The sequence below is a fragment of the Grammomys surdaster genome, unplaced genomic scaffold (genome assembly GCF_004785775.1).
Source record: "Grammomys surdaster isolate TR1022 unplaced genomic scaffold, NIH_TR_1.0 126178, whole genome shotgun sequence".
NCBI classification, from domain to species: domain Eukaryota; kingdom Metazoa; phylum Chordata; class Mammalia; order Rodentia; family Muridae; genus Grammomys; species Grammomys surdaster.
The window spans coordinates 75308-88208 of NW_021620984.1; the positions used below are offsets into that span (position 1 = coordinate 75308).

At 34.4% G+C, this 12901-nt stretch overlaps 1 protein-coding gene across 1 annotated transcript in view; it reads right to left on the reverse strand.

Moving 5' to 3' along the window:
• The window catches only part of Gpm6a (glycoprotein M6A), a 265035-nt gene that overhangs the window by 3195 nt on the left and 248939 nt on the right, over window positions 1-12901 (reverse strand). Inside the window, exons 3-6 of the mRNA XM_028757648.1 lie at window positions 6832-6988; window positions 3980-4133; window positions 2032-2108; window positions 1471-1536 (exon numbers count right to left, since the gene is read on the reverse strand). Of these exons, the coding sequence (XP_028613481.1) occupies window positions 1471-1536; window positions 2032-2108; window positions 3980-4133; window positions 6832-6988 (454 nt within the window). The remainder of the gene's footprint in view (window positions 1-1470; window positions 1537-2031; window positions 2109-3979; window positions 4134-6831; window positions 6989-12901) is intronic.

Sequence of the window (12901 nt, forward strand, 5' to 3'; positions counted from 1 at the left end):
TATCTATCTATCTATCTATCTATCTATCTATCTATCTATCTATCTATCTATCATCTCTGTCCTAGCTTCTGCTCTAATGCCATGCCTGTCTGCCTGCTCCTAATCTCCTTGCCAGGGTAGTAATAGACTTTAACCTCCTGGAAAGATGAGCCCCCCAAATTATTGTTTGTTTAATAAATTGTCTTGATCATGGTGTTTTGTCGTTTCAGTAGAAAAGTAACTAAGACAAGGGCATGGGGAGGGGGAGGGTAACTGGAAGGTCCTGGAGGTAGGAAAGGTTTGGGGGAAGTAATATAATTCTATTTCAATAAAATCATTAATAAAAATAAAGCATCACAAGATGTGAGACCAACTGACACTAGAAAAGTACAGATATACATATATATATTTTTAAAAACATTCTAAATTGTAAAATATACTATTAGAACATTAATAGAATAAAATATTGTATTATATTTAGCTTTATAGCAAAATATTAATTACTTAATTATAATATTGGTAATCCATTCAAGGTCTTATGCATGCTAGGCAAGCATTCTACCAACCTCTTCTTGTTCTAATTTTTTGTGACACAAAAATGTAGGAAGAAATAGAATCTGCTTTGTTATTCTTAAGAACATACTATTTCCTTTGAAAGTTTACATCTTCTTTACTATAAGCTGAGAGTCCCTTCAGAGAAATTGCTAGGGATGCTATCCCTGCATGCTATGCTATGGTTCTTACATTAGAAAAGCTTAAGCACTGTCAGTGTGTGTGGATCAAAAAAAGTTTCCAAAGACTTGAATTCATGGATAACTTTATAACTCACAATGAAATTTAAGGTAGCTCCAAATTTTAGAATAATACTAATTAGAAAGAATAAATCTCAAAAGAATGTTTCACATTTTGACATAATCTTATACATTCTTTCTATTCAAAATAAAGTTTTATATGGCCACAGATGGCTCAGTGAGAAAACAAACAAAACAAAAAACAAAAAATCTCTGCAACCCGATGACTCAAATTCAAATCCTGTGACTCACATGGGACAAAAAGAGAATACATTCCCTAATTTGTCTTCTTACCTTCATACATAGACTATGGCACACCAGCTACCTGTCCCCAGATAAATCAATAAACATATTTTAAAAACTGTTCTTTCTGTTTAAAAATCAGATTTATTTTTATTTTATATGCATGAGTGCTTTGTCTTTGTGTATGTGTTCCATGTGGATTACTGCTCCACAGAGGTCAGAGTAAGGTGTCAAATACCCCGTTGTAAGCTGCCCTGTGGATGTTTGGAGTTGAACCCAGTTCCTCCGGAAGAGCAACCAGTGCTTTTAAGAACTGATCCATATCCCCAGTTCCCTCTTTTACTATACTGACAATAGCATCTAATATAGAAAATGTAGGGAAAATAAATTATGCATTCAAGCAAGTAGCATTGTAATTCAAACTGTTAAGTCAATCATGGAGCAGTGAGGGACTTACCATAGCAATAACTGCTGCTCCAGCTCCAGCAAGCGCCACAATGAACAAGTGGAAGGTCATATTCAGCTGCAGAACACAAACCAGAACAACACACACACAAATCAAAGGGACTCAGTTACATAGAAAAGAGAGATTACGACTTCCACTATTATTATATGAGTCAGTATGTCATTAACAAAAGTGAGCTCTTGACAAGTTGTGCATCCCATCAACAGTAGCATTAAAATGCCCTTCATCTTTCACATCACTTAAATCAGTACCACTGAACCATTTTACTCTAATGTCATTACAACAATGAGATGTCATTTAAAATGATGGATTTTAGTAATTTTCTAATAATATAGTTATATTCTTTATAATTTGAAACCTTCATTGAGATGCATTTTTAGAACACCTCAACCATTCATAATAATTTTATTTAAATATACAAAATAGCTTTTATACTCTAGTACCCTGCATAAAATAACAATGAGCAAAATAATCTCTGATAGAAAAACTCAAAATATATTAAATACAAAAGTGTATGTTCAAATTGTGACACAAGTAAAGTGTAAAAAATACCTCAGTAGATTCACACATCCTCAGGAAATTCTCAGAGACAGTACAAATTTTCTTTTCCTCTCCAATTGTCACAATCCCTACAATATGTAGAAAACTATAGATTAGCATTAAGTATGTCTGAAAGAGCCTCAAGAGAAAAATAATTTAGCTGTTCAAACCTCAGCAACTTTTATGTTAAATTGTGTCAAGCTACAATAGAAAAAGTTATTATTGTCCATAGTGGCTGTGCCTAGAATTATGAATATGAGATAAAAACTAACCCTGTAATTTTTTTCATAAGAGCTGAACTGAATCAATCTGCTGGGTTGTTTAGATCTGATTGTAGCTATTCATTAATGTAATGAACCAAATTTGGAAGTATCACAACTGTTTTCATGGTTATGCCTCAGGCTATATACTAAGCCTTGTTCAAGGCTTTTGTTAGTTTACAAAGATATATTACTCTAATAAGTGCCCCGTCTTAAGGCGATGTCAAAAACAATGCTGTTAGCAAGCAGAAGTTGAAACAAGTTGCTATTTCACTTATGCCGATGCTTGCCTGTTGACTTATGGACCGACTACATCAGGATCACCCACAGGACTTTTCAAATACTAAAATCTCTAAACTGCAACACATTTCTAGCGTGGAATCTATGAAAATTAGGTCTACAGTGCTGCAGCAAGCTCATAGGGAAGTAGCTCAGTTATAAATTGCTTGCTTTGCAGTCTCAATGATGTGAGTCTGATCCACCTAATCCATATTAGAAAAATCTGGGTGTGGTGACACTGAAAAGGTAGAGACCTGGGGCACACAGACAGGATAGCCTGATCTGCTTTATAGGTATGAGAACTGTGAGTAAGCCAGAAATTCCCATTTTAATTTACAGATTGCCCTGAACTACATAGTCAGATATATTTATCTCTGAGGTAATGTATATGCTGTTTCCAAAGCCATTTACAGCATTTTATTATTTTTATTTTTTTATTTTTTTAAAATTATTTATTTTTTCTCAAATCATAATTCATTCACACAGGGGCTCTAAACACAGAAAGGCAAGACGTGGGGAAGGGGATGACACTGGAGTGTGGGTGTTCAGGGGGAATACAGATATCTTTCAGAACCGGGTATCGCCTGGGTGAAGGTTGAAGGGACAGGTGGCTATGACTCTGCCTGTGACTCACTTGTCCTTATCTAAGTTGGTATTGTCTTCCAAGGCTTCATATTTACAAGGTCTATGACTACTCGGGCTGGTAAATTTCCACAAAAGCCTTTTTACAATAGCTTATAGCCACCTGTTTCAATGTTTTTCCACAGAGACCCAAGACTTGGTGTTAGTATACATGTATGACAGGCCCACTGCTGATTTTAGGCCTATGGCTGATTTTAGGCCTTCAATGTGTAAGCAGGGCTGCCCCTGACATCTCCTCCCTTCTCTAAGTATAGAAGGGCTGTGGCGATTCTAAACTTGCAAAGGCGGGGATAGAGGCCTGACCTCCAGTAATTGAAGGGGACCTTGTAAAGGCTCCGGTCCCCCTGTCGTTGTCCAGTGAGGCATGAGGGCCATACCCATCCTGATGTCTTTTTCCTGGAGAGGGGATACTTTTGACATCAACCCCTATGCAGTCAGGCGTGTCCCTCAGGGAACCCAGAGAGATATTTTTAACTTTTATTGGTATTCCCTTGCAGTGCTTAGCCTGGCAGCCTAAGCAAGAATTCAGATCGCCTGTCAGAGGGGGTTCTGGGTGGCCCCTCTCTGCTTAGTCTAGGGGTGGAAGTCCCCTCTTTTAGGTTGGGTGGAGATGGGTTTTGAGTACACCCTGGATAAAGTAACAACCTCATCTTTAGTCTCCTGGTCCTCCATAGCTAACTTATGATAATGTATCTGAATAGGTTTTGCTACCAAATTATTTATCTGTTGTTTCACAGAGTTCGAAGCGATTTCTACGTTAAGGCCCACTATGTACCTACCAAACTGACGAAGGTCCAAGCAGAGATTTGCTCCCTCCACTAGAGTAGTATTCCGGCAGATGGTCCACACGTTGAAATACATGTACACTGGCAGTGAGGTGAAAGCTGTGACTCCCAGCCAGGCCAACATGAAGAGGTATGTCAGCATGATAAACTGCAGCAGGAGAAAGGTGGAGAGAGAAGCTACTGCAAAATGAAGACTGAGAGCAGACTCAATCTTCAAAACAAACACACACTATTAGAACTGTAGTGCATAAATGCTCAGAACACTATTAGGACTTCCGAGAATTTCCCTCACAAATACTTCATAAGAAATTAGATGCAAAAAGACTGATGGCCCTTTGTATCAACTAATTCTTTCTTCTTGGTTTATTGTTCAATACAGTAATAGGTCTCATAATATTTTCTGACATGAGGACAAATTCCTAAAGCTTTGTTTGCCTCTCACCTCATCTCTTTCACAAAAAAAGTTGAAAATATCAGCTAAGCATCAAAATGTGTCCCGACGGCCAACATTGCTTCAAATATAATGTCAGTGTACTGCCTGCTACTTTGCACATTACCTTCCCATGTAGTTCAAATAAAAAAATACAAAGATATATTCTCTTACTTAATATCTAATAAAATATTAGACATTATTATCATGTGTTTGTGTGTGAGCTTTGGGCAGTGCATGCTGCAGTACTATATAAAGGTCAAATGACAGATACATAGAGTCTCATGAATGTACTAGATGCGGAGGTAACAATGGAATTCTACAATATAGAACCTCCCCATTTTTTAAAGATGTTAAGTAAGAAATATGTGACAATGGATAGAAATGGCTAATATTAGGGATGAGGTAGGTGTAAGAGCAATCTTTCTGAACTAGAGTTTCTCAGATTTGGCACTATTAAAATTTGGATCACATAATTATTTGTTGTGAGGATTGCCCTATAAATTACAGAAAGTTTAGCAGCAACTCTAGCCTTATGCACAGTGTTCAGTTGTCCAGAAAAAGTTTCCAACATCTGCCAAGTTAAACAAAAATATATATCCCACGGTAGAAAGGGGTGAAAATACACAGCCAAAGGGAGGAAATGTTAACCAAACATGTCTATTGCCATTGTAAATGCAACATGAGGAAGCATTAAAATATTGAAGATAATATGTTTTAAAATTATACTGTATGAAGCTTAATGCAGAAAATCATTCACACTGGGTAAATTACTTGAATATAAGCCTGGATGGGACATTGTACAAATAAAGAGCACTTAAGGAAATTTAAAGAAATATTGCCAAAGCATGGAGAGATTTTAATAACACTGCATTATCAGCTCACTATGACAAACATTAATAACCTAGAATTGGTAAATATGGGAACTACATGAATCATTAGCTTTCTCTAAAGTTAGAACAACTATTTGAACATACAAGTTACCAAAATATCCTATGAAATTTTTTGATAAAATTTAAAATTACAGTTATAAAATTATAATCACAAATGATAAAAAATACATCCTGGGTAATATGGCTAATGTATGTCTAAATTACAGTCTCCATTTCTGCTCAGCAATGATCAAGCCTTCATGTCAGATCTGGTGTCACGGGAGTGGGCAGACACCTCTTCTGCAGTTGACTACATGCTGCATAGCCACTGAGGGGGCCCACGCAGCTGCTGCCAACCTTCTGGTGTGTTAGTGTGACTGATGACACAATTGTTACTATTGTACAAAACTAGTATGGCTCATGGTTCACTTTAAAAATAGGTATTTGAGATCCCTTTTAAGACATTTGAATGACAGGCAGATAATTATCTGTATATAGATGTGCAAATTCTTCCGTGATTATTTTTACTATTTGATGATTTTTCCCATTCTGAATGAAATGTCACAATTGACTGCAAATGTCTTGCTGGTGGAACATTCTATGCCATTTGAGATCAGCTTATAGACTATTTCCATTGTCCTTCCACTGCTATAGCATCGGGGACTCAGAATGTTAAAGATGATCTTTATTTTGTTAAGTAGGTCAACCATATTCAAAGAACTAAAATTGCTTTCTAAGGCTCACTGAAGCACTGCTGTGAGTTAGCTGAACAATAAGAAAGCTTATCATTCACTAAAATCATTATACACTATTTGTACAGTAGAAGTTGAATTAATGTCAGAAACTGGCCTTTTTGTAGAGAAACTGTTTAAGGGTCACTGAGAACTGAATACACATGGGTTTTTTTGTTTATTTGTTTGTCTTTTTAAGATCAATCCAAGAGCTTCATATATCTTCTTATTTCCTCTGGATCTGAAATTTAGTATTACTAATCCAAAGCATTTAAGTGGCAATCCCTTTCTGAAGTCATATTATTGAACTTCCCGTTCATAGATATGCAATAAGTGTTTCCCCTAGACAGAAATACATGTCTGAAACTAAATCAGGTCACATCACAAAATCAGTTACAAGCTGTTCAACATAAAGATTTACATCTAGTTGGTATGTATAGTTTTTCTTTGTGGCTCAAGGGACAGAAGTTTATGAATTGACAGAATATGAATTGCTTATAGATTAGGGAAAGTATTTTCTATTATTTTGTGTGGTGATCTAAGGATCTTTAAAATAAATAACAAAAAACCAATACACGCCTCCTGTACAAACTAAATTAGTTACAGTGCATATGATTTGCCAATTTAAAACGAACAAATTTCCAAATAAATACTTTTAATTTAGAATTCTTCTTATGAAGTTGTAGGATCACCATCCTTGAAGGACATGTCACTTCATTAAACAATGCTTTAGTTCTCTTCATGGAAGTACAAGCATCTGTATGATACTGAAATCCACCCACATTACATGCTGAGTACAGAGAAATGACATACCCAAGCGCTCACACATCTGCCACAGGTGGTGATTTTGAAGTCCCCATAGAGATCTTTGATAGCTCCAGTTGTGAAGAAACCTTCCACCATCAGTAAAATGCCATAGACAAAGAAAGCAGCCGCAATGCCATAGATCACATACTTAAAGATGTCAATCCTGGGGACAGAAAAGAAAACCAAAATCAAGGTGATTTATTTCAATGATGTTTTGTCATTTATTTATAAAAAGTGATCCTCATATTCATGGTTTCTTTGAAATAAAAGGATATGTACAAAATCAACCATCCAGAACATTAGCATGGATCATGGAGGACCTATTGGCAGGGGATGGTTACTGGGAGAGGAAATGCTACTCTTCTTCAGGGATATGCACACTGAGAGGTTAGCTAGACTTCTGTATATGGTCCCACACCCACACTCATGAGTCAATGAGTATTAAATAATAAAGAAGGAGACTACATGAACGTTAGGGGAAAGAGTGGAGAAAGATAGGGAAAGAACTGTAGACGAGGAAAGAGGGCAGTGGACTGACGTAGATCTGAACACACTATATTAAGTGAAATATTTGATAATAAAACTAATAAGTACACTGGTAATCATAATTGTAGATGGACTATAAAACATGTATCTTCTATATGCATAATGTCTGCCTGTAAATTTAGCTCTGCCAACAAGAGTTTTTGTGTATGTAGACTCCTTTTTTATCCTCTATAGTCCACATTGTTCTTTGATCACATTAATGTCTTTGAAACAGACAATATTAAATATCTAATTGAATAACCATCCTTGTAGTGAGTAGCTTATTTAACTTAACATGAACTTTTTTCAATTCATCCGTATCTTATTATATGTGAGGATTTAGTTTCAAAAGATCAATAGTAGTTCACTGTATATATACTATAATTTCTTTACATAGATATTCATCTGTGACCATTTAAGTTCTTTTACACTGTGGCCCATGAAAGCTGATGCAATGAACATGGGAGACCAGCTATATTTTGTCATTTCATTAGTTTTTAAGTACATTTATCTAACTTCTATCGTAAAATATCACTAGTATTTTCTGGCAGCAATAGTACCAATGATAAAAAGGAAGAGAATTCCCCATGTAAATGACAAGTAAACTTTTCTGGCAGAATCACAAATTAATATTAAATGGAAATGATCCTGAAATCTCCACAGCATAATTCCTTGGAGGTTTATCATAATAATTCTTGCCATCTTGTAGTTGGTAAAAATATTGTAAAAAAATCTATACTAAAATTATATTTAGGAAATATAAACATATCCACAGAGAGAACTGATACATATTTGATAGCTAGAGTTAAACAGAAGCAGATAATAACGGCTCAATAATATACTTTCATCCTATAGCTCTGTATTTAGGAGATCAGTGATCATTAAATTTGAAAACAGAGTTAGCATGTTTGTGAATAAGTTTCCATTTACACCTCTTCATTTCAAAATTATTTTGTCTGTGCTTACGCTCCATATATTATCTTATTAAACCACAGAAATATTTATAGCCTGTAGTTGAAGAATATTCTATGAGGGCTAATTTTCATATATTATCTCTACTAGTGTGTAGTTCAGTTCACGGTCAGTGTAGTAAGAATTGCAGAATATGTCAATGAAATGCAGATGTGGCAATACTACTAACCTGGTGTTCTCTGTTACTTACCCTTAGGAATAGATCATGTACAATAATTGAAATATATGAACTATATGCTTCATATGTCATTTGGATATGACATCTTACCTTTAATACAACCTCAATATTGAGGTACCTGAGGGATGGATTTGATGAGTATAACATAGACTTATAACAGTTTCAATAAACTTATTCATTTTCACTGGACTTCCCAATCTCTCTCATAATTAAGAATTCTATGGTTTTACCTACAAAGGTTCCCACTCAATTTTTAAAGGAGGAGAAACTACTCTAAAGATGGAGGCAGATTGGAATGATATGGTTTCAAGTCAGTACATGGAAGAGATAAATTGTTGAACCTTTTGTAGAGAATTGGACAAAAGTCCTCTCCCTATGACAACATTAGTCCAGACACATGAACTTTCCAACTGTGAGAGAATATATGTTTTTATCTCTTCTTCTTTTTCTCTTTCTCTTGATTTTTTCTTTCATCTAGGGATTGAACTTGGGGTCTCCTTGTGTATCCTACATAAGTTCTCCACATCTATCCACAGTCCCATTCCTGTATTTGAAGTCATAATGTTACTATTATATGGTAGTATCAGGAAACATACATTTATCTATCTAAATAGAAGCCTTGTATGACTAATTCTGAGACTAATGTGTCAGTGGGTTGCAAGTCATTTACTAGAGTGCACTGATTGGATAGTTGTGCTAAGTTTGTAATATCTCTCCTGAGTTGCGAAATATCTCATTTCTGAGTAGAAGGAAATGACTACTGCTTTCTAATCACTTGATTCCCATGTATTGCTGAGCAGGAGATAAGTTGAAAAGTCTTTGGTATAGAAAATTGGAAGTTGCTTTTCCATTTTCTGTTCTGCTATGTTTCATGAAATAATATAACCATCTCTGATTCTGAAATGTACAGAAAAGTTGCCTTGGAACATTGACAGATGTGATCCATAAAATTCATATTTAGTAACTTTTCTTGTGGTAAAAGTAACATGACATATTCTCTTATTAGACTCACATGCAATTGTTATATGATTAATTATAGAGGCTAAAATGTTGACCAGAAGACACCTGGAATTTTTAATTTTGCATGACCAAAACTCTATATTATTGAACAATAACTCAAATTTAGTCTGACTATCCAACCCAGCAACATTCAGTCAGAGTTCTGCTTTTTGTATGTGAAACTGAGTATGCTAGTCATCTAATTTAATGACTGTCCTTGTGGTGAGTAGCTTGTTTCACTTAACATGAAGTCTTTGCGATCATCCACATCTTAGCACGTGTCAGGATTTGTTTACTAATGATCAATCATAGTTCTCTGTCTATATGCTACATTTTCTTCACCTATATATTCATATATAGGTGAATATATATGGAGTCATATATATATATATATACATACATATATATATATATAAAGTTCTTTTATATCCTGGGTTGTGAAAGTTGATTCAATGAGCACTGTAGAACAGCTATTTCCTAATTTCATTTTTTTAAATAAATGCTCAAATTAATGTTGACATACAAGTAAGGGAGATATTGTTAGTGGGAAATTTCTGTTTTAATGTTTCTTTCAAATGTCCCATCATTTGGATGAAGCTAAAATCTTGTCAGGAAAAAACATTTCCTAAGATATTCTTATGTTTCTCATTTAACAACAAAAACTCTCCCTAGAAATTTGCCTGTACATCACCTTTCCTTCTTGAACTATGACCTTAATGATTCATGCACAGTGATATATATTTTGTTTTGAACATGCTTAATGATGGGCTCATTTAAAATATGTATATGATATACAAGAATATATATGGTGCATGTGTATATATATGTAGATATTTTCTGAAGGACATTGATATGGAGATAATTCTCTTGCTATCTTTACCTGCTGCCTGTAGTAAATATTTCTTTGCTTTTCTTATTTCTTAGCTAGATTTGTTTTAGCTTTGCAATCACAAAGATATGAACCCATTAAGTCAAATGACAAGATGATACTCTGTAATATCTCACTTCTCAGACTTTTTAATCTTCTTTCAAATCCTTTCAAAATTCTCAGTGTTTGTTTATAAAACCACCTAAAATTAAAAAATAATATGTGCTTTCTGTGTAGAAATGGAATAAAAAGAAAAAGAGAATTATCAGTTATATCCTTTCAATTTATTATATAAATTTCAATTCTCTTGCTTTGAAAAAAGCTTACACTGCAGCAATGCATGGTGACATTAAAGAGAACTTATTTTCAGTGTTTTTCAAAGTTATAGCATGTTATACAATACGGAGTCCCATTTTCCTTATTCCCAACTTTTAACAGTAGTGCAAAGAATAATAGTCTTCCAAAGTGTCTATATGCTAATTCTCAGAAAGTGTTCATGAAGCCCTTGGTATGCTAAAGGGAATTTTGCAGATGTATTTAATGATCATCAGATAGGTATTATATCCTGGAGTAAATGGATGGGTTCAATGTAATGTAATGTGTGGATCTTTAAAACGAAAGATGTAAGAAGCACTACTATAAAATTCAGAGAGAGAGGGAGAGAGGGAGATTTCCAGGATGCCACATGCTTGGCTTTGAAGATGGAAAAGGACAAGGAGCCAAGAATGCAGGTGGCTTGTGTAAGATGGAACAACTCCAGAGATTCCAGATGGAACACAGTTTTGCCAACATCTTGATCTCAGTCCATTGCAATAAACCTAGTAAGAACTGCTTCAGATTTTTGACCTCTGAAACTATAAGAAAATCAATTTCTTAGTTTTAAGAAACATAGAACTGTTTTTTTAAGTATCTTTAAGAATTAGTCACATAAAAATTGCTTAGTGAAGTGCACACTATTTGACTGTTATTTCAGATCTCATCAATTCAATAAGATGTTTCTAACATTAGTTTTACTCATGAAATGAAATGTGATCTGATCTCCAAGGCTAACCAGCAATCTACATGAACACTGATTTGTCTGCTATTAAAACCTTACTGTAAGTAGAAGGTGAAAGAGTTTGGTTTACCTATCAACATTATAGATGAGTAGAGAAAGTTTACAGACTACCATATCTTAACATCCTTACTTTATCTTGCCTTAGCTTTGTATTTTCTCCTTGCTTCAACCATTAAGATATTGGTAACTGTTTTATTTTTATTAATTCCCCCAAAACAAACATGAACAATAAAGTGTAGATATTATACATTTATAAGGTTAGTTGGGAATAAAACATTGAATCTATTTCAGGTTAGTACTTACTGCATCTTAAAGTCTTAAACAATTAATCATCTAAAAACTAATTTTGATACGTTACTATAATATCAAAGCTAAACTATTTTAAAAATATAATGTAACTCTGTAAGTCAATGTTATTAGCTCTTTAACTCTTACTATTATCTTTTAAAAATAAAATACAACTCTTACAAAATAAACAATAGAGTTTTACTTAAAAGTAATGCTAACATGTTACCAAACCTTAGGATATTTATTCATGAAGCCAAATCATTTTGCAAGTAAATGTTTGGATCATCTTTTGACATCTATTTTTGAAATATGTATATTTCTTTGTCTATAAATTTGTCTAAAGATTTTATTTTGTGCAGTCATAAAATACTTAGCCTCTTCTTGCTTGCTTTGTCAAAAGATGAGTAAAGAACACAGCAGTAACACACTGTCAAAATCTCTCCCAGGTAAGAGATTCTGAGTCAAAATTTAGATGAGTTCCTCTGTACCACAAAGAAGATATCGAGTCATTTCCAAAATGTGTGAGTCTAAGTGGTTGTGCTAATATATAGATGTTGTTGAAGTGGGAGGATAATGGGAAAACGAGATTAAGCTATAAACTTATCACAAGTTTGGAGCCAACACATGATGTGGATTTGAAGAACCAAATCGACATATCAATGGCTAAAATCCTTCTTGGAATACAATTAAGAATGATAGACAGAGATGTTTAACAATCTAAAAACAGATTTAAAAAAACCTATTAGAAATTCATTCTCTTTTGTCTTTGAAGGCTTCGACACATTGGCTGAACAATGACAAACTACTTAGCCGGTAGCATTGGTAGCACTAACTGAGATTCTAACTAAGTTAGTATGTAGCGAATACATCAAGGATAGTACATGTCTGAAATGTAATACTGAATAATGGAAACCAACCGCAGACTCAACTATGAAAAGTGAAATTTCATGCTAGAATGAGGACTAGTAAAATGCAATGGCTACATTTCATGGCTACATGCCTTTCAAAAACTGTCCTTCTGTGTTAGAGATATGGATTATTCTTAGATGCTCTTATTTATTTAGGAGGTGGGGAGAAAAAATATAGGAGAAAGGAAAGGTAGAGGGAAGAGAGGGTTGGGAAAATAATGGAGGAGGGAGAGGGATAGAGAGAAACAGAGAGAGAGAGAGAGAGAGAGAGAGAGAGAGAG